This window comes from Mytilus trossulus, chromosome 13 (assembly GCF_036588685.1).
Source record: "Mytilus trossulus isolate FHL-02 chromosome 13, PNRI_Mtr1.1.1.hap1, whole genome shotgun sequence".
Classification (NCBI taxonomy): Eukaryota; Metazoa; Mollusca; class Bivalvia; order Mytilida; family Mytilidae; genus Mytilus; species Mytilus trossulus.
Genome location: NC_086385.1, coordinates 24425879 through 24452762, shown reverse-complemented (window position 1 = coordinate 24452762; position 26884 = coordinate 24425879). Strand labels below are relative to the sequence as shown.

Here is a 26884-nt window from a genome sequence, read left to right as displayed (position 1 = left end):
TTCAGCAAAGTATGATCTACAAATAAATCAACGAGACCAAAATGATCAGTTGGCCCCTTAAGGAGTTATTTCCGTTTATAGTCATTTTTTACCAATTTTTCGTAATTTTTTGTAATCTTCTACAAAAAATCTTCTATGAAACTACTGGGCCAAATTTGATCAAACTTAATCACAATCATCATTAGTGTATCTAGTTTGAAAAATGTGTGCAGTGAACCGGCCAACCAACCAAGATGGCCGCCATGGCTAAAAATAGAACATAGGGGTAAAATGTAGATTGTGGCTTATAACTTTGAAACCAAAGCGTTTAAAACAAATCTGACAAGCAGTTCAATTGTTTATCAAGTTAATAGCTATCTGCCCTGAAATTTTCAGATGAATTGGACAACTGGTTGTTGGATTGCTGTCCCCCAATTGGTAATTTTTAAAGAAATTTTGCCGTTTTTGGTTATTATCTTGAATACTATTATAGATAGAGATAAGCTGTAAACAGCAATAATGTTTAGCAAAGTAAGATCTACAAATAAGTCAACATGACCAAAATGGTCAGTTGATCCCTTAAGGAGTTATTGCCCTTTATAGTCAATTTTTAACAATTTTCATTAATTTGGTAAATTTTGGTAAATTTTTACAAAATATTTTCCTCTGTAACGAAAGGGCCAAGTTTATTATAGATAGAGAAAATTGTAAGTAGCAATACTTTCAGTATATAAAGACCTACAAACACATCACCATCACCAAAACACAATTTTGTCATGAATCCATCTGTGTAATTTGTTTAATATGCACATCGACCAAGGTGAGCGACACAGGGTTTAGTGAATAAAATAAAACATTAATTATATAAGAATGAATGCTCAGATACAAACATCTGAGGTGCGAATCACACATTCGCAATGCATTCTTTTGATGCTAGTTATGGACTCTAGTCCAGTAACTGGCTGAGCTAGGGAGAACTTTGCTTAATGGCAAACCCATATCAAATATATTGGTACATAGCTTTGGATCCATCCAATCATTTATAATAGACAATTAATGGGGAGAATACGGAATAAAAAATGTCAAACCCTTACACTTTAAAAATAAAATATACATGCCCCCGTCAGATACCGTAAAATTAGTGCATTTCACATTTATTTTATTTGTATTTAAAAACAAAAGGCTAGTTACATAATGTTTTACAAAACTATAAACGATAAACAGATATATATATAACAGACAGCGACGGACGACACCAACTGCATTACAGGCTCCTGACTGCGAACCGGCACGTACATAATGTAGCGGGGTTAAACTCAACGTAAATCAACACAACATGAAAAAACCCTGTAAATTGCTGATTGAAATGACTTGACTTATCTTTGCACAAAGAACAAATTCGAAAGACGCGAAGTTTGTTAAAAGCCAATTCCTCAAAAAAACAAAAAAAAAACAATCATGTTCTTATGAATAAAATGTCGTTTATCATAATTTAACTAAAGAAATAATGTTTAACACGTATATACTGCGTGTTTCTTCCTCAAGAAATATAAAACTATTCTGTTGATTGTAATCTGAACACCGTTTCTTTCTATTTTATTTACACTAAGTGCAATTGGTGTGCTTGTTAATTTTAAGAAGAAAAGAAGGGCCATAACAACATTGTCTTTTACACAATTGAAACCACTTTAGATCTAGTATCGAAGTCTAACTTGTTCATAAAGTGAGAATAAACACCTAGCTACTTTAATTTAAGATACGTCGAGATAAACGACAATAATGTTCAAATGATGCATGTCTTTTTAAAGACAGTACAAAGATGATTGTTATCATTTTATAATTGCGTGTTTGGTTGTTAGCTGTAAACTAATACAAATATTTAACATTTGACACAATTCTATATAAATATAAATACTATAGAAAATAAATAAAGACATCTGGATTCTTCGTTGTCATTTAAATAGGGGAATGTATATGTCATACACAAAAAATCTTTCTTTTACATCCGACAATAATTAAATGAATGGATTTATTTGAGGATGATTATTATTGTGCTGTAGCTCACCTGCTTAAAATTACAAAACTTAGTGGTATCTCTTCTCATCTATGTGCACTATACAGCGTGTTTTGGAAATATTTGGAAAAAGATAATAACTAGAGAGATTCATTTGATGGATTTAAATCATCAAGAAAAAAAAATTATTAAATGAAAGCGCATTTGAAACAAAACAAAATGGGATAAACTAAAGTAGTATTGATGGTGGTATTAAATTAAATTCGTCATCTTTCTTATTTCAATTTTTATTTTTACATCTTCATCTATGTAGTCACTCGAAAGGCACTGATTGAAAGTGTGCATTAAGTGCGTCTGTGTTTCCTTTGCTGCTGTCTGTTGTTTCTCCATTGACTTTGAGTGTTGATACTCCCACTGTTTCTCTCTTTTTAGATATTTTCTTATTTCTAGTACTTTTTCCCTATTCTGTATTGGTCTTGTGATTCTTTTTTAAGATTCTTACATATCAAATATATACTTCTTACGTGATAAATCGAGTCCTGCCTTTACTGATAATTATAAAACAATGAGATGATGTATGATTGCTTATTAGACAACTATTTAACAGAGTCCACTTGGCGTAGTTTGAAGCATTCAAATTATTATGGCCTTCAATAATCGTATATATATTCCAAAATTCTTATGTTGTACTGTTATACACCTGTCCCAGGTTAGGGGGAGGGTTGGGATCCCGCTAACATGTTTAACCTCGCCACATTATTTATGTGTGTGTCTGTTCCAAGTCAGGAGCCTGTAATTCAGTGGTTGTCGTTTGTTTAGTGTTACATATTTGTTTTCCGTTCATTTTTTTCTTTATACAAATAAGGCCGTTAGTTTTCTCGTTTGAATTGTTTTATATTGTCATGTCGGTGCCTTTTATAGCTGACTATGTTGTATGGGCTTTGCTCATTGTTGAAGGCCGTACGGTGACCTATATTTTTTTTATATTATTTATGACAAAACATTAAACGAAAAACAGTCATGGACCGCAACCAACGACGACCACTGAATTACAGGATCCTTACTTGGAACAGACATAATCATGATAATGTGGCGAGTTTAAATGTGTATATGAGCGCTCACCCTATCTCAATCTGGATAAAGATATGACAGCATCAGAACGATATGTGCCACAACGCAAAAAAACTAAGTAACTAACTACTTATGAAATAAAGACTAATGACAAAAAGTGTTGAAATTGCAGTTGCAGAAAGCTTCTTCAAACCCTATAACGACAAACAACATGATAAACCATCTTCTTTCAGAATAAACTATTTAAAATTGTAATTTACGAAATAATGTTTAACATAGGGCCATACATATTAATGTTTTGTGTGTTTCTTCCTTAACAAATATAAAACTACGTTGTAAACTGATCACCGTGAATCTCATCTACTTTATTCACGTTAAGTGCAATGGGTGTGCTTGTTTCAGAAATAGCAATACATCTTTGTCTTTACTAAAAGGCAAACATTTTAGATCTAGTTTTGTAGTCTCGTTAGTAGTTAAGAAGGTTACACCTAGATACTGTAACTTTATATATATTTTTTTATTATGAAAACCAATCTACCAGAATGATGTGTGTTTTTTAACAGAACAAAGATATCATAATTTGTTGTCATTAGAATAATTGCATGTAACTTATTTAGCTTTTAAACTAAATAAATTATTGAATAGCATTGTCGCAATTAATTCTGTATAATAAAGACGTCTCAGATATTATTTATAAAGGGAATTGTTTATGACATGCATATTGCTTTTTCAGAACTTCCCTTGTAATTAACTTAGAATATTAATTGCCATTCTTTTCTTTTGATAAAGGCACTGCAGGATCAATTTTCTCTATCTATCTGAATAACGAAGGGAAATCCTAATATAATAGATACAGAGACATATAATACAATTTGCATAATATGGATCGAGTTTTGGGGTAATTGCTCCAACGGGGGTCAAAAACTTTGGAGGGCTCCAATTTTTTTGAGGGGTTAAATTTCTTTTCTTCAAAATTTCTCAAATTTCAAATTTTTGAAAAGTTTCAAGAAGAAATCTTTTATTGCACAGTATTGCACAATAGACTTGTAAGATCTTGACATTTCCTTTGTGTCAGGAACCTATATTATGTCAAAAATTTGATCACAATCCAAATTCAGAGCTGTATCAAGCTTGCATGTTGTGTTTATACTTGCCCCAACTGTTCTGGGTTCGACCTCTGTGGCCGTATAAACTGTGCCGTGCAAAGAATCTGGTTTGTTCTTTGTATTTGATCTCCTCTTTCTTTCCGTCCCAGTATTTCATAAAAAATACGGAAACCCTGTTTTATGTACTAATTCACACTGATTTAAAAATGCGATCATGATTATTGTTATATATATCACAGAATACATTCCACAAAAAGAAAAAGAAAAACAGGTAAAACCCTTGAAATATCAGCTACGAGAAGGCATGTTAGAGTTTCAATATAGAGTATGAAAACACACACGCAACCCGATGGCCTTCAGCAATGAGGAAAAAAACCATACCGCGAATAGGATAATTAACGGCCCCGATATGAAACATAATTTTTATGAACAAAACAAAATGAGGAAACTTGATGTCTTATTTTATACTTCTTTTGTTAGAAAACACTGTCAAACATTCCAACATACTATCCACACTGATCTGTGTCCACACTTGTTTTATATTTGAAAAAACATATTCAAGTTATGCAATGAACTGCGTCTCAAATGAAATCAATAAAAGTTGTTAGTCAACGTATCAAATTAAGATCTGTTTAAGTGAAAGTGGCTCGGGAGTGGACTGTCCTGCAACTTAATTCCGTAGGACTGAGTTATGTCCCTCTATTCCGTAGAACTGAGTTATGTCCCTCTATTCCGTAGAACTGAGTTATGTCCCTCTATTCCGTAGAACTGAGTTATGTCCCTCTATTCCGAAGGACTGAGTTATGTCCCTCTATTCCTTAGAACTGAGTTATGTCCCTCTATTCCGTAGAACTGAGTTATGTCCCTCTATTCCATAGAACTGAGTTATGTCCCTTTATTCCGTAGAACTGAGTTATGTCCCTCTATTCCGTAGAACTGAGTTATGTCCCTCTATTCCGTAGAACCGAGTTATGTCCCTTGATAATTATGTTTATCAAATGACACTGAATAATGTGTTAGTTTTGTACATCTTGTAGGATTTTAATTTGTGAAATAGCATTGATTTTTTTTTCTTATTAATGCTGTCATATTTGAAAAGCAATGTTATTGTCAATTGGAAGATGTATATTTGTTACAAAGACGAGCTACTAGATATGTCTGTAACAGGTACCGTACGTAGCACTAATAGTACGACAGACATGATAAAATCATGAAACTGTCCTATACTACAGGAAAGACTGCGCGCAAGATTAATACGAAATACTTCATGAAATCGTAGCAATCCCATATATGTTTTCTCATACCATCAGACAGTGAAAACCGCTAAAATCATAATTTTACTTTTTATATATATATATATACACATTTCAACCGAAGAACATACATATATATATATTCCCATATACCATAACCAAGTGGAATGTAATGCCAATCCAGAAAGTAATTGTTAGTGTACAAATTAACAATGAGTTTTGTTATAAATCATGCCGTTAGTCATATTACTGAGTTTCCGAAACGTCACAGTTTGATTTTTTTCACATTATTCATATGAAAGTGACTTATTCTTTTAACATGGAACTAGGGTATAAATACGGTTTTTACTCTCATTCTTGATGGCCATACGATGACCTATAATTACTTTATTTGTACTCTGTAGCTAGTTGTCTTATTGGCATTAATATCACGACTCACGTCTTATTTTTAGCCTCCCCAAGGGATTTTTGATCATGTGAGATTAATTCTTATAGTGATTATTTGATTTATAAATAGACCAGACCAAATGTTTCAGGTATGATGATTTGATTATTTGATATGTAGGACCTGAGATTAGGACTGTATTTTTTATTATTTGGGTTATTTTGTTTTAAAAAAAATAATGATTATGTGATATATTGACAGAAAAAAAATACATTTATGCGAATACTTGGACACCCCCACAAGGCGCCTTCTTCTTCTTCTTTATGTAGATCCCTCCAGCGTTAGGGCACACACAGCTAGCTGTGTTCCCTTAACGGATTAGTTTTTAAAAATGTTAACATATTCACAAGTTATTCCAAATTGTAATGAAATCCTCCACCTCTATTTTCATATTGAAGATATTAAACGCGGAAACATTTTACCGAAGGTTTTTTTAATTTTATTTTATTCATAACATCCGGTTGAAATTCAGAATTCGGTCTGTTTTCAATTATACATTCACATTGTTTTGCAGGACAACGGCAATGTTATGAACAATGAAGTTTTCATCTGAAGATGTCAGCAGTATTTCTACATGTCGGTCAATGCGGAAACCAAATAGGAAAGGCTTTCTGGAAGAAAACATCACAAGACAAAGCTGTTCATGAAGGGTACAAAAAGAAAAAAAAATCTAGTCACTTCGGCACCTTGTCAAATTGGCACCCGTACAGTCATTTCGGCAACAGTTATTTCGTTTCTGAGTATTAACAACATTTTATGTTTTGCCAGTTTATTACTGATGACCTTTTTGACTTATTTTTTCTTCTCCATATAATTTTTCAAACGTGTCGATGTATTTTTGTTGGGTGCAAGACAAGTTGGCCTGGAGACAACATGAAAATAACCATAAACTTACATGTATCAAGATCAAGATTGGACTGTCTCCAAAAAAGACCACTCGGACTGTTTAAGAAGACAACTTAGACCATCAATAACTCAGACTAGTATAAAATTATAATTTTGACGAAAACATAACAGTAATAAAATATAATACAATGGAATTCTAGACAGTTCGGCACCCAGACAAATCAGTACCTGGACAAATCGGCATGAAAGACAAATTGGCATCCAGACAAATCGGCACCTAGACAAATCGGCACCTTATAAATTATATATCTTTGATCTATATATAGTGAACCAAAAATTAAAATTTCCTGGCACTGTTTATGTATGAGGGCATTTGGCGTGTTCAGCAATTATGTTTGAGTGTTATTTATTTGTCTCCTGCACTATTTATAACATTATTGTCAATATTGTACATTGTTTCTTTGAATGTGTATCTTATTAAGTGGTTTATTCCTTTTAGTTATTTGTTCGGCACCCAGAAAAATCTTTGAATATGTATCTTATTAAGGGGTATATTCCTTTTAGTTATTTGTTTGTGCACAAGACTGTACAAAATTAAGGGAATTCGTAACAATTCGATATAGTTTGAAAAAGGTTTCTTAAAATGTGGTACACATAATTTATTTCTTTTTCTTATAAAATGAAAACAAATGAAGATCTTGACCTTTTAGTACGTTTTACAGTTTCCTTAATATTTTAGAGGTGGATACCTTTCAAAAAGAAGGTGGAGCTTCAGCCATGGAATAACATGAACATGAATATGTTATACCATGGCTGAAGCTCTGCCTTTTTCCTTAGAATTCTAGTTGAGTTGCATATTTAATAAGCAAAGTATGGTACAACATCAATTTGCATATAATATACCATGGTTTTCCCTCACCACACTTTTAAGCAAATTCGTTCATAAAAACATCAAAGGAAAAAATCCAATTTATGTTACAACACATAATTCACAGCACAAAATGAAGCACTAAAAGCATGGTTCATGGTTGTAATAAACATGATAAACTAGGTCAAAAGCATACTATACATGTAGGTATGAACACAAAGGTTAAATACTGATATCATAACATAACATATACATGTATACAAGCACTATTAGTCTTAACACTCAAAGTCACTTAGGTGGTGGTCCGTAAACAAGGAATGGAAGCTTATGAATATTCTTTTTGTAATGCAATTTGTGATAATAAATTTATTTTTAAAAAAGAGGTGCCGGATTGTCTTGGTGCCGATTTGTGCGGATACCGAAATGTCCAAAATGGATGCTGAAATGTCTTCGGACTTCGGTGCCAATTTGTCTGGGTGCCGATTTGTCTTGTTACCAATACAATGTATAATAAGGAAAACATTCTAAAACATATGTCAAACAATTTATTTATAGTTCATAAACATGATAAAACACTAAAGTTATTTCCTAGTCCTTTATCATGATTATACAAGGCCTAAATTAATTTATTGTTTGTTTCCCCAATCCCGACCCTGCCAAGCCAGGTGTGGGTAGGTAGGTAGGGAAATAAGTTTATTTTTCCAAAAAGCTTGAACATTATCAGACGATCCAGCAAGCCAGAACATCCAAAACGAATAAAATAATATTTGACTTGGTTTTGACAATAAAATTTTATGAGTAGCACCATTTTTGCAGGGTCGGTAAGGATTGGGGAAACAAACAATATTTTATTTTAGGCCCAATGTTCTTTTAAAAATGAACAGTCCACAAATACAGTGCACACTTCTTTCCAAGGTGACTGACTGTCACATCATTGGTACATGTAGCATACAAATTTAATGCAGTAAGTAGCATCCCATGTGTCTGTGTTGTCTGTTTGCTTTGGAATCTATAGAGCATGCCTTCACTGACGAGTTTGCAATCCATTGGGGTTTTCTTGGCTTCCTTGCACATATGAGATGTAGAATTAAAAGTTGCCTTATTTGCCTGTCAGTTAAGTCAGTGTTGCCACTGCAACCCTGTTGACGTAGGATATAACATCTTGGAGATGTCAACAACAGCTCTAGTTTTATAATAAATTCTTAAAGATAAGAACAAAAACTAGGTAATGCAATTTTTTTGGCAATTTCAGTAAAATGCCGAAATGATGTTGCAATCTAAAATACAGATTCATTTAATAATTTATGATAATTTATATCACGTAAAATTGAGAATGGAAATGGGGAATGTGCCAAAGAGACAACATCCCAACCATCATGACCATAGAGCAGGCAACATGTATAGTTCAAGCGGTAATTATCCAAACTTGTACCTGAAAAAAAAATGAGATTAGTTATAATTTCCATCATGTCCATTAATAAAGCAGCTATTATAGCTATTGGTATCTCTGTTGGTTGTGTCTGTCAATTTTGAAGAAAAAAATTGAAGGAATATATACGTTCATCAGCTAACCGAATATATCGGACAATGTGATATTTTTAGCTGACATTTTGGGTATCCGATTGGAAAGAGTCTACTCACTGTATATAGTTCAAATCCTCTTTTAATAATTTGTCTGAGTTGTCCTTTTATACCATCTGAGTTGTCTTTTTATACGATTCAAGTTGTCTTTTTAGAAGGTCCGATTGAATCAGTCCCACTTGTCTCTGGGCCAGTTGTCCAGCATTCTTTTTGTCACCCCTAAAAGAAGTTACAACTAAAACAGAAACTTTGTTATAAACAGGATAAACAATGCCATACTATCTGTTCCCCTATTTATACTTGCCAAAGGAACGTTTTTTTCATGACTACTGAACAATTGCTAAACATACAAAATTGGTGCAGAAAAAAATCAAAAAAAATTTAGATTCAAATCCTATGAATCTCATAACTTCTCCCTATCAATTTTAAAAAGAGAAGTCACTTCCCCTTATGATTCTGTAGTGCACAAATGTATGTGTGAGCCCTGATGCATACATTGTTGATTGATATCAAAGGAGTAAGGCTGTGATAATATATATTTTTTGTCTTTTTGTTTTACCATCATGACCATCACCTAAGTCTCTATTTTTTCTATTTCAGACACACTTTCATACACCCTGATGGAAAGGAAAGATCTGTGCATGTAGATAGTGAGCCAAAAGTTGTACAAAAGGCTTGTAAAGGTCTAAAAATAAGGTAAAAAATAACTAGAAATTCAGAAATGTGTGCTTGCAATTTTTAATTAAGAAATAATTCATGGGGGCTTGAATATATCGTGATTTTACCATAGATTGTCAAATTATTTTACCCTGAGCAATAGCGAGGGGTAAAATATTGGCATTAAGGGACAACATGTGGTAAAATCTAGATATATTCAAGCCCCCCATGAAATATTTTGATTCTAATAGGACAAACACAGCGATTCTTTTGGATCAAAGCGCTCTAGGTGGAGGCAAATATTTGCCGTTCCCATAAATAAACGCACTATTAAATTGGCGTAAAAGAACAGAGCAAACACAATAGTCACATGCTTTAACTATTTACAATAACGTATTTAGATAGTTTTAGATGAATTAAAATGATAATTTACTTATATGAGTTTTAGATGAATTAAAATGATAATTTACTAATATGTCTTATATGTATAAAAATAAAGGCTTATACCACATTTTAGCATCGTTTGTTTACGTTTTCTTGTCGTAATGATTTTCGGTTTCAAAAGCGTGTATTTTCCTGTAAAATGCTTATATTCTTAGGTCTGGGTTCTATGACGTCGGGTTCCTCATTGCGAAAAAACATATAACATGGGAGTACAACAGGTGTGTACTCAAAGCGTTTCAAGGACGTCATGTTAGAATTGTCAATAGTGAACAAAAGCCACATCCACAGACAAATGCAAGATTTATTATTATTGCAATTTTAGAAATATGCTATATATAATTAAAATGCAAGTTTTTTTTTTTTTTGTGACAATTTCATCTCATTGTTCGCCTTAATAAAAACATGGCAAAACATCAAGATGCTATAGAAACAAGATCTGATATGATTACAAATTGGACAACTCTCCACCAGAGACCAAATTAATGACAAAAAGCAGCAACTAAACATTGCTATAGGTCTCAATACAACATTCATGAGCAAAACCCATAACTGCAAAGCAAGCTATACAAAGTCTTAACATGACAAGTGTAAATTCAAACAGTTTAAACAAGAATACTAATAACCAACTGATAGAAAAATAAAAATAAAACGATATACAGCAACAAACAAAAACTACTAATTTATTAACCAGTGGTAAAATCAGGGGCATAGCTAGAATGAAACCAAGAGGAAGCAACATTTTGGGACCCTTTTATGCAGAAAAATGTTTTTTTTTCGGTTTTTGGTCATAGGACAGTTAAAAGAGGAGCTATATGAAGATAAAAATTTATGAATGTAAAACTATTAATAAATCTTCTGAATAGAGTAATACATAAACAACACTTATTTGTGATTCAGAATTTACTCAAAATTGTCCAAAATCTGCTCTTCAGGTCTGGGCAGAAACAAACTTCTCTATTACTTTGTCAATATTCACACTGAAATCCAGATGAATATGCAATAATGCTATGTAACTGTCGTTGTTCATTGTTGATCATACATTTGTTTTCAATAACATACATATTACTGTGACTGATAGATCTCCATCATGGCATGGTAGCACTCACGAGATGTTATAAACCAGCGTACGTGTTCGGCATCGAGCGACCTCCCAATTGAATTCGTCAAAATTACATGCCAGGTCACTTTCGTATGTTACAAAAAATATTGAGATTTGTTCGTTTGGGATATTTCCTACAACACGATGAAGCAGGTACAGCGCAAAGAAACAATTTTCTGATAATACTTGATGCAACTCCACTCTCCAGTTCACTTATCATATGGTCTATGAACGCAAAAAATAATGAGAATTTCCAATACTGTTTTGGCATGGTTGCAGGGTGATTGGCCCTGGTAGTCTGTCGACCACAACGCCTCAGCATATTTTTAAAGATATCGAAGGGATCTTATAACTCTAATGCCGATTGGAACATCTCATTCCAAACTGATGAACTGTACACTGTAAAATGTGCTTCAAAACTACGTACATGTCTTAGACTGAGTATTACAAATTCAAATATTGTAAAAGATACAAGTTACCTTCCGATTTTGTCATAATCTCCCCAAAAAAGTTTATTTTGAAACCAAATGTTGTTATTTAATGATATTTCATCAATTAAAAAAGTGACAACATAGGTGTTTCCTTTAACATCCAATTTATAAATTTTTATGTTGCCGTTTTTTTCTTGCATGCCGAATCAATGTGCACGCAACTGTGTGTTAGCGTATAGGGAGCTACGATCTTTTTCTGCATGACTCGAACACTTGTAACTAGGTTGTCAAACTAATATCCGGGATAGATGAAAAGACGCAAACAGCCTCCGAACGTTAAACAAATATCCTATCATAATAGTCTTAGATAATACATGAAACACTCTGTCCGATTCCGATTGACCAACTCATCTCTCTCTCTCTCTCTCTTCTGTTTTTTTTGTGTTTTTTTTTTGTGAAAACGACGTGGATGCACGTGTTGTCGTGTCTCCGGGTAGCTACGCCCCTGAAAATGTACCATCTTGCTATAATTAAGCCTCCATCCTTTATAATTTGAAATTCACTAGAAAACATTGTACTCTATATCAGCCACATCCATCTTAATTCATGAACACTATCCTTTCAGCCCAACCTGATCCTTTAAGATGAACATGATGAAGATTTTGTTACTAATGGTCTTGGGTTCCTAACTTATTCAAGGCTCAGAAATATTTATTTTTTACAGAGATGGAAATATTGTATCTGGGAAGAGAGGACGAGGAACAAACTGGGCATTAGGTATACATATATATAAATTGCCATGACAATGCAAGAGTTGTCTTCCTCTATTCAATGCCTCTTTGAATAACTGTACGTTTTGTACATATATGTAAAAAGATGTGGTATGAGTGCCAATGAGACAAGTATTCATCCAAGTCACAAGTGTATGTAAATTAAAAAATATTTGCTTGCATTTATTTGTTTAATAGTTGAATAGTAGCTAGCTGTCAGACTTAAAACTGCTGAACTGAATTCCACCAAATTTATAGAAATTCCTTTGCAGGACATGAAGGCATACATGTACATCTGTTATTCAATTTTTGGTCTTAATTTTCACTGGTTGATTCCACTACAAACATGGACTTTGGGATCTTTGCTTTTATCGCTTTTTTATGAAGTTTTCCTTTGATCTTACTGACTGGTCATTTCCATTCTCAGCACAGAAGAGTGATATGGAAAATAATTGCTAGAAACTTAGGGCAAATGTGGTCTTTGTCAATGAAAGTAACAATGTCGTCACTGGTAATATAGCGATAAGCAAATTATCATTGGTCATCTCAACTGGATTACTTTTCTCATTTTCACCGTACTGGCTCAAGCAAGAAAATCAATCTTGTTGAGATGATCAATGATAATCTATAAATACATGTATTATTTGGAGATGATTAGCAAAACATTTTTCCATGAAAGGTTTCCTTGCATGATTTATAGGTTACCATGGACTGAAGAAGAGTGGAGAGGATCACATACTAGAGGATACTGCCAACCAAGTCAGGAAAGAAATTGAGAGGTAACACAATTTTTATTGTAGACAATATGATAATACATTTTAATACATGAAGTATTGCTATAATTGAAATGTTGATTTCAATATATCAACATTTTTTGTCTTGAATAGAATGCAGAATAATTTTTCAATTAACAGTAACTTTTTATGTTGCATTGATATAAGAAGATGTGGAGTAGGGTCATTTTGAATTTGATAGCATCTACACTGTACATCTAAATCATTTGTAAATACATAAGTGATGATCCTTCAGGATTCTTCATACAGCCTGTAACCAGCTCTAAAGCCCAAATGGACAAATATCTAGTGTAAAGCAAGGTCTTAATAACTGACCTAATTCTGAATTCCAAACACAAAGACAAAACTACATTTGTATATAAAAAAAGCAATAATTAAGGTGGTACCCAACACTTTCACTAAAATTAATTTGGCTCATTTAATTTTTATGAAATTTTGTCAAAGTATTTACTTTCACACTTTAACAAAAATATAAAAATTTAAAAAACTTTGAACCAACCGTTTTGTCAAATATTACGCTGGTTATATAGCAATTTGAGAACCACCAATTTTGATCATTGAGAAGCTTAATATTCCTTTTACAACACAACGTTATTAAAACGTTTAGCTGACTTTACAGAGTTATCTCCCTGTAGTGTTAGGTACCACCTTAAGGCTAACATGTTGCATAAATCATGATAATATAAAAAAGAAGATGGGGTATGATTGCCAATGAGACAACTGTCCACAAGAGACCAAAATGACACAGACATTAACAACTATAGGTCACCATACGATCTTCAACAATGAGCAAAGCCCATACCGCATAGTCAGCTATAAAAGGCCCCGATAAGACAATGTTGAACAATTCAAACGAAAAATCTAACGGCCTTATTTATATAAAAAAAAATGAACGAAAAACAAATATGTAACACTGGCACATAAACAAACGACAACCACTGAATTACAGGCTCCTGATAAAGTTATTTTCTTTGCCATATGCCACTAATTCTTGCATAGGTCATAGGGAAATAATCAAAGTAATATTGTTAATATTTAAAATAGATACTCAAATGATATTCAAATTGAAGACGAACTGACGAGGCCATGGAAAAAACTGTCAACAGAACAGATCATAGAAAACCAAAATTTGTTTTTCATTTTTTATCAATTAATCAAATGATTCATAAAAGACAAATCTCAAAAAAGATTTGTCATCATCATAAATGACATAAAAGGGGCAGTTATTTAAATGAATGGAATTATTTGTTCTACTGTGGCTTTATTATTTTTGGTGGGATACACATTTTAGTGGATTTTGCAGATAAATGGGAACTAAGAATTTGAAAGGTAAAATAATACATATTTTTATAATGTTTATTGGCTTGCATGCAGACTGATTTAAATCTTTGAAATCAATTATCCCCTGAAATAACATTTTTTCCTCAATCCAAAAATAGTAGTGCACAAGAAATTATAATACTTATATAAACTAACAACACACAAAATTCAAAGACCTTTAGAGGTCAACAAAATCTGAAACAGTAAGTTATTAGATGCCTGGTCCCAAGAAGTTTATTTATTTTTCAGATGTGACATGTACAGTGGTTGTATAATGATGCACAGTTTGACTGGTGGAACAGGATCAGGTTGGTACTTGTATGTTTGAGGTAATATAGCTCTTATGTAAATGAAATGACAAAATTTTGTTATCTCCCCTTGTCATTTAAATGTATTTTTTTTCCCATTTCTAAGTTTCTTTAATGCTAGGATTGAGTTTTGGCTGAAACTAGCTTGTAAAATTATAATCATGATAATGATATATCAATTTTAAAATAAAACTCTTGTTTTTAAACATAATCATGATAATCTACATCAGTGTACATGGTGATATACACTGGAGTCCAAATTAGTATTAAGTAAAAATAAAACAATTCAGCAACAGAAACTTTCTTAATATCGTTTATTCAATCATGTCAATATTCAGTCAGGATTCTACTTCGTCAAAATTATCTCCTCATTACGCCAGTTCATTTTCACAATCGTCGAAATAGAAGCCGTTGTAGGGATGACACGCTGCCAATTTTGCTCTTGAAAACTGATAAATTCATCCACATAGCACCATTACGATCCTTATATGTCAGTTGTTTTTTAAAAGACCAATGTGTCTAATAGCTAATGAGCATCATTTAATGATCTTGTCTGCATTGATTCAACTTAAAAATATTCTGATCTATTAAACTGATCGGTTGTCAGGTGGAATTTTCGAAAAATTCTTAAACATGTTAAACATTTAAAAAAATTCTAATTAAATATTTCGTAGAAAGGCAGACAAAAAATGTTCAGTGGTTGAAGATTATAAACCCTAGTTATGACACACAAATTTTTTATTTTTTTTTCGAAGACATGCATTTTCATCATCCAACTTAAAGACTGTCGTCAAGTACTTTTAGTAAAAAAAAATGGCTATTCGAACACATGCACCTTCTCTGTTTTTGTGATTCATTAGATAGGTATTTCACTTGACCAATATATTTCATCTTTTCGTACTGTGATTTTTTTATGTTATAAAGTCAACCTGTAGCTTTGATATACAAAAATGATAGAATCTGAAGCGAGATGATATATCAAATACTCTTGCTGTGTACGTTTTAAAGACAAAATATACACCTCAAACACACCCTAACATAAAAAGATGCACTCAATTTTCTCTTTTCGATACAATTATTACCTATTTTGGGGATTTTTTTTTTTAGTCACATAATGGAAGGGCAGACACAAAAATTACTGAACTAATAGATTGATATGTTCTCCGTCTGTGGTAAAAAAAATAATTCAGAGGTTATGCATTTTCTACATCCAACTTGATAGATACCCATATTGTCGACTTGATATCTAATTGTTCTGCATTACTATGTAATAGATTAATTGAAAACACTTCATAATTGAGAAGAAAATTGTTGTTTTAAACATTACAGTAAGCATTTATCACCTTCTCTAACAAAGAGCTTCGATTCTTTTGTTCTATTTCAACTGGATATCCACCTGATATTATACACTGGGGTAAAGCTGATGACCGTAACTGCATTCACGGTCATCCCAAGATGTCGGATGAAAAAATAGGTCAGTATCTGTATTGTCTGTTACAGTGCTTCTATATCATTTTCTTTACAAAGGAGACATTGATACGATGTAAATTTATAAAAGATTCACACGGAAATCACAAATTACTTCCGAGAAATGTGCATGAAACAGGAAATTCGATTTAAAAAAATCACTAAGATGACTGTAAATCACAATCGAGATGACCGTAACAGAATTAGCAATTCATAACAAGGGTGACCGTAATTGGTTAAAAGATGACCGTAATTTGTAAAGGATGACCGTAATTTCTAAATGATGACCGTAACTTTTAAAGGATGATCGTCAATTCTAAGAAATATCCGTATTTGTATAACTACTTTTTTTGTATCAAATGATTAATGGTGTTGATATAAAACGTATTTATATGAGAGTATTATCCTATAGGTAGGAGAAAATAAGACGTGCTTTAAATACAAAGATCACCATATATATTTATTTTTTTACGGTAGAGGGTATAATTTTTAAAATGAACATACAACAAAACATGCACATGAAAAAGTGGGGGGAAACATGCAACAAAAGCGCGATTAAATGACACCTTACAAGTATAATAAAAAAAAAAGTGTGCTGCACAGCCTCCAACTAAAAGCCACAAGATTTTTTTTTATTTCTGGAATTCCTTGTAATGACATATTATAATAAATGCCAATGGATGTACACCCATTGATATTATATCGTCTTTGATTTGTCTTCTATTTTGTCTTGTAAGTAAAATAACAGAACCTGTTTTTAAAATACTACGACCAAACTAGTGAAGGCGAGCTCCAGCAAAATAGATCCTTAAAATAGTCTTGTGCGTATAGCGTATCACAAGGGTCAGGGGCGGATTAAGCCATTTTAAAAAAAGGGGGTTCAAACTATGTGTCCCCATTCAAATGCACTGATCGGTAAATAAAAAGGGGGTTCCAACCCCCGGACCCCCCCCTTGGATCCACCACTGAGGGGAACCTTGTCAATTTGTATATACAGCAATGTTATTCATATATAAAAAACTAAGATTTTAATCTGCTTCCTCTGGAACCATACACACAGGCTTGATTACGGGATATTCATATGTTTGATTAGTGTTTTTTATGCTCCATTCATGGGCATTATGTTTTCTGGTCTGTGCGTCCGTTCGTTTGTTCGTCCGTTCGTCTGCTCGTTCGTCCGTCTGTCCCACCTCAAGTTACAGTTTTTGGTCGAGGAGATTTTTGATGATGTTGAAGTCCAATCAACTTGAAACTTAGTACACATGTTTTCTATGATATGATCTTTCTAATCATAATGCCAAATGACAGTTTTTCCCATTTTAACGGTCCACTGAACATAGAAAATTATAGTGTAGATGAGGCATGTACTAGAGACACCTCAGAGCGACACATTCTTGTTTCTTCAACTTTTCATCGTATCTCTGTCAATTTGTATTAAAATTTTAATGTCGTTATCAATAAATATTTCATTGTTTACGAGAAATTTGCAATTTACTATCATTGTAATGAACTCAAAATACGGCAAATAGTTAAAAATAAATTGATGAAACATGTTTATATCGGCTAACTAAGCCCCTATTGAGACAAACACAACAAAAAGCTATGAATACAAATACGGATATTCTTAGAATTGAGGGTCATCATTTAAAAGTTACGATCATCCTTTATAAATTACAGTCAATCTTTACAAATAACGGTCATCTTTTACAAGTTACGGTCATCTGTTTACCAATAACGGTCATCCTTGTTTTATGTTACGGTCATCTTGAAAATATTTTGATAACGATTTACGGACATCTTAGCGATTTTTTCAAATTGAATTTCGCGTTTCCTGAACATTTTACGGTAGTAATTTGTGATTTCTGTGTGAATCTTTTATAAATTTACATCGTATCAATGTATACTTTGTAAAGAAAATGATATAGAAACATTGTAACAGACAATACAGATACTGACCTAAAATTTCATCCGACATCTTGGGATGACCGTGAATGCAGTTACGGTCATCAGCTATACCCCGGTGATTATATATCCTCATGTAAAATAATTAGACAAAGGGAGACAACTGAAACCAATCACAAGGCCTCATGATTTTCCATTTGTTGTGTTTTTTTGGATTTGAGGAAATATCAAGCTAAACTTTATAGAGATCTATATATTCTAAGAAAAGAAATTATCCAATTCGCCGTTTCAGAATCTAATGCATTCTGGGAAATATTTCTGAAAGCGTACACCAAAACATTGTGATTGGTTTAAAATGTGATAAACAATAGAAATTCAACCAATGACGTAACATTATTTTCATTGTGGTGAACGAACAATGAGAATTATCCATAGTCCTCTAGATTCTGAAAAAATGAATTATTACTACAGTGACTTCTGTTGAGATCATTATCAAACAGAACCATACATGGATTTCTTTATTTTTTTTTATGTTTTTTTAGGATTAGGATCTCGTCTGTGTGAGACCGTGAGGGAGGAATATCCCATGAACCACCTGATTTCCTGTACTGTGGCGCCATGTTTGACAGGAGAAAGTCCGTTACAGAACTATAATGCTTTGCTAACACTGTCATACCTTCAAAGGTAAAATTACAAGTAATATTTAGGATATTTTATGATAAGCTTGAAATCTTCTAACATAACATCATTTTAATATGATATTAAAGGAAAATCAGAAACAAGAAATAAAGAAAATAAAATCTGGGAATAGGTTTGGTTTTAGAAATTTCTAAATTTGAATGCACAAAAATATTGAACAGTTTTTTTGTTGTTAACCTGATTTTTGTGACAAAAATGCCGGTTATTAAATTGGGGATGCTCGGCAGGGCGGCGGGCGGTCGGTCGGTCGGTCGGGCGGCAATCAAATGTTGTCCGTGCATAAACACAAGAACCGTTTATCCAAAGCTTTTTAAATTTTAATATGTTGTTACTGACAACTAAATGAAGGTCAAGTTCAATAATGGCCATTTTGACTTTTACCGTTCAGGAGTTATGGTTCTTGAAAGATTGAAAAATGGCGTTTCCAGTCGTGTCCGTGCATTTACGCATGAACAGTTCAACCAAAGCTTCCCAAATTTTAATATGTTGTTACTGGTGACAAAATGGAGGTCAAGTTCAATAATGAATTTTGACTTTTACCGTTCAGGAGTTATGGTTCTTGAAAGATTGAAATATGGCGTTTCCAGTCGTGTCCGTGCATTTACGCATGAACTGTTCTACCAAAGCTTCCCAAATTTTAATATGTTGTTACTGGTGACAAAATGGAGGTCAAGTTCAATAATGAATTTTGACTTTTACCGTTCAGGAGTTATGGTTCTTGAAAGATTGAAATATGGCGTTTCCAGTCGTGTCCGTGCATTTACGCATGAACTGTTCTACCAAAGCTTCCAAAATTTTAATATGTTGTTACTGATGACAAAATAGAGGTCAAGTTCAATAATGACGATTTTGACTTTTACCGTTCCGGAGTTATGGTTCTTGAAAGATCGTAAAATGGTGTTTCCATTCACGTTGTTGCATTTACTCACAAACCATTCAATCTAAGCTTTTCAAATTTTAATATGTTGATACTGATGACAAAATAGAGGTCAAATTTGATATTGACAATTTTAACTTTCACCAATCATCAGTAATGGTTCTTGTGATATTGCCAGGACACAAATAAATGCTAATAAATCCGGTTTGCTGTCGTTGTGACAGCCTCTTGTTTTTTTTGTCTTTTCCTCTACATTTTTGTATTTATATTTTCAACTATTCCTAGAATATTTTATCAAATTTATAGCCAAAGTATGGATATTTTAAAATTAAAATAATCTTTTGCAAATGCAGTTTTTGTTTCAGAAATACATTTATAAAGACAAATATTATTCTTTTTCAGGAATACTGACTGTATTGTTCTGACCTATAACGATGACGTTCTCGGAAAACTTCAGAGGAAGATGGAGAGTGTTTCTTTTGATGCCATGAACACCTCTATAGCGTCTGCTCTAGGTGGAGTATTCCTGCCCACAGATACCATGACACCAAAAAGGTTAGATTATCTCCCCTTGTATAAAGTGACCATGTTTCTTTTGATGCCATGAACACCTCTATAGCCTCTGCTCTAGGTGGAGTATTCCTGCCCACAGATACCATGACACCAAAAAGGTTAGATTATCTCCCCTTGTATAAATTGGCCATGTTTCTTTTGATTCCATGAACACCTCTATAGCCTCTGCTCTAGGTGGAGTATTCCTGCCCACAGATACCATGACACCAAAAAGGTTAATTTCTCTCCCCTTACTATTATTAATTCAGATTTTTTTAATATCACTTTTTACATAATTCATATGTATATTATGAAAAAACCACAATAATTTCATTAAGTATACAAATACCAAATGTTAATTTGTTGGAGTACCAAAAATATTAGATTTGTTTAAATTAGAAAAGAATTTGTAAAATACATGAAAAATAGCTTGAATTGTCTCCCTTTACTCATTAAAGATTAAGAAATTAAAAAATTCACCATATAGATTTATTTCATTTCACTATACACAATACATTACAAAAAAATCACACTATACACAAATTCGTAAAAAAGTCCCCTCATGTATAAAAGGGAGCATACACATAGTTTCTTCCCCAAATCTACACGACATAGTTATACACTTACACTTTTAGGTTTGATGCGTCCCTCCCTTATATAAAAATGTGTAAGAAATAATAACTCATTTAAAACAAGCTATATATTGTCAGTTCTTTCACACACAAGGTATGGATTGCTTTCCCATATGTAAAAGGTTGTAAATAGTCTCAAAACAAATAAACATGGTCACTTGCTTACAATAAATAAAAAAAGACTTGGTTATCTCCCCTTGCACTAAATATGAAAAAAAATGTTTTCTCTTTTGAAAGATTTGATTCGATATGAAAGGTCTCCTCTTACACCATGGTCTCCTATAACATAAAAGGAGGTAAACACAGCCCCCTCCCTTTACATACAAATTTTTCGTTTTGTCTCACCATGTTAAAAGAATTTGTTCATTATAACTTTTGTCAACACAGTGTAAAAGTAATCACTTTTACATCAATTAGAATTGAAACAAGATTATTTTATGGTCTTTTTTTTATTTTAAATTACTTACTTCCTGGAACAGTAGATAAACCAGACAGTTTACAAGCTTAAGAGGAGTCAATCAATGCATTGTATAGCTGACTATGTGGTATGGGGTACTGTGGAGAGTAAACAAAATATTGTATCTAAATAAGATTTAGTTATAATATACTTTAAGCTGACTATGCAGTATGTGCTTTTCTCATTGTTGAAGGCCATATGGCGACCTTTAGTTGTTAATTTCTGTGTCATGTTTGTCTCTTGTGGAGAGTTGTTTCATTGGCAATCATACCACATCTTCTTTTTTATGTTGTTACATTTTTGTATTCTAATTGCAAGTTCATAATTTTTGTTTTGTAGTGGGCCAAGTATAGGTATGGAACCTTGGGAGATGATAAGATCAGTGTGTCCACTTCCTGCAAATAAATTTGTACAGGTCCATCATATAGCTAAAAGGTAAGTTAAAATAATTAAGTCAAATATGTACTTTAAATTCAGACATTAATGAACACATTTATTGGTGTGACACAAATGCAAGATTATTTGTGCTATTCAGGATAATCATCTGCATGCAAATATGTGTATCTAATATCAAAATATGAGTTCTTATAATTGCTAATTATATCACCAAGTCATGCTATTTGCAAAAAATAATAAAACCCCTGCAATAATTTCTTAATTTACAGTAAACAAAATTACAAACGCAAACTCTTGATCTGATAAAACTGATCTGATATCGAATGAAAAAACACATAATTTGGAAAGGAAAATTATGGTTTAATGCTTCTCTATTAGTGCACACAGAAGATATCAAGAAGTAATTAAAGGATGTTCAAATAAATTGATGAAATGATCTTTATTTTGTAGTTTTAATGTCACTTTGAGTGATACTCCAACTTAAAACTTTATTAGTAGTTTTAACTTCACATACAGTGGTGCTCCAAATGATAGGAGGTGTATTCTTATCAAACATATGCTTTTACTTTGCTATTACAGTAAGCAGCTGTCTTTGGCAGGATTGCAGAAACATAATGAGGTGCTCCAAATTAAAGGAGGTGTATGCTAATCAAACTTATGTTATATTTAATTTATTACAGTAAGCTATCATGGGCAGGATTACAGAAACAGATGAGTCAAGGCATTAGACGACATGATGGGAAAGGAAATATGGTATCCTTAGTATTAGGATTGGGATGTGGTTTACAAATAAGACAATGGGACAACAAAATATGTGCAAACAATATAGAAAATAGAATATCGACCAGTAAAAAAATATCAAATGATGAAAAACAGGCTACTAAAAATAGAGAATATAAAAAGATAGGCCAAAACATAACAGTTATCTATTCCTTAGCTTTTATTACTTAAAATTGGCTGAACCTGTTTATTTTTTTATTTGGTACATATGTTTTTTGATACAAGAGGAAAGAGCATGCAAATATTTTCCTTCTAAAGCATCAGTTTGGTAGTATAGGTAATGTAGTGATAGCACGAGGTGACAGTACAGAGACATTTTACCCTCAGATGACACAGGGGCTGGAGAAAAAGTTCCGTAAATCTTTCAACACGGTCAGCTGGAATCCCTTCCCTATAGATATCTGGACTGGTATGTGTAAAAAATTATAGAAATATAAAGATGGGATATGAGTGCCAATGATACAACTCTTCGTCAAGGTTACAATGTGTAAAAAGTAAACAATTAAAGTTCAAAGTAAGGTCTTCAACACGTAGCCTAGACAATTACATTTAGAGATATATAGTCTTTTGTAGACATCTAAGTTTTTCTATTTCTAATAGCTCCGATTGCCAAGCAGTTTCAACAAATGAGAGAAGAAAAAAAGTATTATATTTTGAAAAATAACAGAATTTGAATTTCATGTAAAATAAAACCAGTTTTAACAGTATGCTGACAACTGTCTTTAAAATTTGATTTTCACTTGGTAAATTAAAAGAGAGTGATTAATTGAACTTTTTGTGTCTTTAGTTGTCATAAAACATGTATGATTCCTGTATGCAAAAAACAGCTACACCCATACTCATCTTCACTAACAATGGAAGACAGAAAATATTCATGGCAATACTGGTTTAATGTAGAAATATCTTTTATAGAAAACCTAACAAAAACTACTTTGAATTCAGAAATTATTGCAATGCTTTTATTATTGTGAAAATGCGACAGGGTTATAATCACAATATTTAAACTCACATTTTGATTTTTTTTATAAATTAAAGAGGATTTTTCACAATATCACAAAAATTAAAATCACATTTTAGTCTTCAATGACAAAATTGCAATAATAAATGCTTGTAATAATTTCTGAATTTACAGTATATGTTGATAAGGTATAAAACAAAAATAAATCAGCTGTTCACAATAGTATATTCATATTTGTCAGTAGATGTTTTATCATATAATATCAACAATCAAATATTATTTCAGCCAAAACCAATAGTATTGGACCGAAAGACACAGCTTCCATTACAGTAGCATCGAATTCAGAGTCAATAGTAGAATACCTTGAGACCGTCTATGAAAGGTCAAGGGTTAAATTTGCTGCCAAAGCATATCTCCATTGGTACAACAAGTATAGAGTAACCAATGTAAGTAGGATAGTGTTTAGATATTTATAATTTAATTTTGGATGTAATGCATCTTCTTAATTGGCTGAAGTGTTTTGTCTATCAGCTCATAGACATCATTTTGTCATGTGACCGTGACGTCGTCAAACTTTTTCATGATTTACTCCAGTTTGAAATGAAATTTAGAATTAACTTAAAAGGAATGTCTGTTACTACACCTCTTAATCATTTGTCATAGACAATCACTCACCTAATATCAACTTGTTTATGACCTTGACACTGCATTTTCGTTGAGTGTTATTTATGAATTCATTAAAAGTACAGGTTAGCTGATTTTTTTACCTCATATGCTCCAAATTAAAAAATAATGTTGATGATTTTACCCTGAATATTTCATTTGGAACAGTTGTAGGATTGCAGTATATAAAGAATAACCAAACAATGTCTTGAGATCAATAAAAAGAATAACTAATCAAAGAATTAAAATATAGAAAAATATTCAACTCGTGACCTAACAACAAGGATAATTACCTCATGCGCATGAATTAATGTGTTATTTGGTCACTCGTTGAATATTTTTCTCTGTTTGAATTTTTCAATTAGTTATTCTATAAATAATAGTTTATTTATTGTATCTGTTCAAAGTAAAACTCAGAATGGAAATGGGGAGTATGTCAATCAGACAACAGCCCGACCAAATGGCAGATAACAGCAAGGCCACCAATGGGTCTTCAACGCAGTGAGATAGTATTTTCATGATCTCACTTTCATCAAGAATGCTCAAAGTCAAATATTTGTAAGCCATGGATGTTTAAGCTTGGAAACAGGGTTGATCTTTATGACAAAAAGTGACAATAGTTGATCGATGTACACATCTCTAATGTCTAACAGGAGCCTTGTCTCAGTGGCTGAGTGGTATAACTAGTGTCTACTGTAATCACTAGCCTGTCAACACTTAGGTTGTGAATTTCGAACTGGTGCACTAGACTTCAATCTTAATTGACTAGGATAGTCAGCTTCCCTATTGTAAGGTCAGTGTTTTTTTCCAGGCACTGTGGCTTCCTCCGCCAATAAAAAACTGGCCATCACGAAATAGCCCAAAGCGGTGCTAAAAACGTGTTAAAACGCAAAAAAAAAAAATTCTAATCTAATGTCTTAATATTTAGTCAATGGTTACAGATATTCAGCTGATCATTGCATGTCAAGAAAAACAAAAAATAATGATGTAGTTGCTTTTGAAATCCTGATCTGAAATCAAAAACAGATTTTTTTTAAAGTGTGTTTTTAAATTTAACATTCAAAGGTAAAAATATGATATAGCAGAACAGTGTAATTTTTTAATATCTAATTTCTGTCTTTTTCAGGAGGATTTTGAAGAAGCATTTGATGTTGTAGAGGACATTATACAGAATTATAAAAGTGCATTTTCATAAAATTTAAATGAAATTTATGATTTAAATATTTATGATCATCAAAACAAATGTGTGTCTTATGTCTTTATGTTAGTTGTTGTTTTTGTTGAGCCTGTGACTTATGTCGCAGAAAGCTCAACATAGGGATAGTGATTCAGAGGCGGTGGCGTTTGCTAACTTCTTAAAAGCTTAATATTTCAGAAGGTAGAAGACCTTGATCCTGCATATGTTGTATATAGATGCCACAAGTTTCAGTCTGTCATATGTCCATTGTCCTTGACCTAATTTTCATAGTTCAATGACTACTTGAAAAAAAAGTTAAGATTTTTAGTATTCTTAATTTCTCTCTTATTAGGAGTAATAGGATAACTATATTTGGTATGTGCATACCTTGCAAGGTCCCATGCCCTTCAGACAGTTTTCACTTGACCTTGACCTCATTTATGGATCATTGAACAAGGTTAATTTTTCATGGTTATATGGAATAAGTCGACTATATTTGGTGTATGAAATGATTGTATGGTGTACATGTCAAACTGGCAGGTGTCATCTGACTTTGACCTCATTTTCATAGTTCAGTGGTTTTAGTAATTTTTTTGTGTTTTGGGCTGTATTTCTAATACTGTATGCAATAGTTCTACTATATTTGGTTTATGGAATGATTGTAAGGGGTACATGTCCAACTGGCAGGTGTCATCTGACCTGACCTCATTTTAATGGTTCAGTGGTTAAAGTTAAGCTTTTGTGTTTTGGTCTCTTTTTCTTATACTGTATGCAATAGGTCAACTATATCTGATGTATGAAAATATTTTACGATATACATGTAAGTTTGGCATGTTTTATTTGACCTTGACCTAATTTTACGGTTCATTGCTCAATGTTAATTTTTTTTGTTTTTTGTTCTGTTCTGTTTTTCTAATACTATTAGCAACAGGTCAACTATATTTGGTGTATGGAATGATTGTAAGGTGTATGTCTGTCAGGAAATTATCATCTGACCATGATCTCATTTTCTTGGTTCATTGATCAATCTTTATTATATATAAGTCTTCCTGATTCATATAAAAAAGAAGATGTGGTATGATGGCCAATGAGACAACTCTCCACAAGAGACCAAAAAACACAGAAATTAACAACTATAGGTCACTGTATGGCCTTCAACAATGAGCAAAGCCCATACCACACAGTCAGCTATAAAAGGCCCGAAATGACAATGTAAAACAATTCAAAGGAGAAAACTAATGGCCTAATTTATGTACAAAAATGAACGAAAAACAAATATGTAACACATCAACAAACGACAACCACTGATTTACAGGCTTCTGACTTGGGACAAGCACA

General features: G+C 32.5%; 1 protein-coding gene across 2 annotated transcripts; it reads left to right on the top strand.

Annotated features, from left to right (window-relative positions):
• Positions 1–6315: 6315 nt before the first annotated feature.
• On the top strand, positions 6316–25629 carry LOC134693927 (tubulin delta chain-like). Of its 2 annotated transcripts, XM_063554867.1 has the most exons (12): positions 6316–6518; positions 9764–9859; positions 12519–12571; positions 13265–13343; positions 14928–14986; positions 18898–19039; positions 20334–20486; positions 21912–22007; positions 22649–22721; positions 23013–23157; positions 23992–24152; positions 25496–25629. In XM_063554867.1, exons 1-12 carry the CDS (start codon positions 6424–6426, stop codon positions 25562–25564), a joined length of 1221 nt encoding a protein of 406 aa, XP_063410937.1. In that variant the 5' UTR covers positions 6316–6423; the 3' UTR covers positions 25565–25629. The 2 variants fall into 2 exon arrangements, with proteins under 2 accessions (XP_063410937.1, XP_063410939.1); XM_063554869.1 differs by lacking the exon at positions 9764–9859.
• Positions 25630–26884: the final 1255 nt, after the last annotated feature.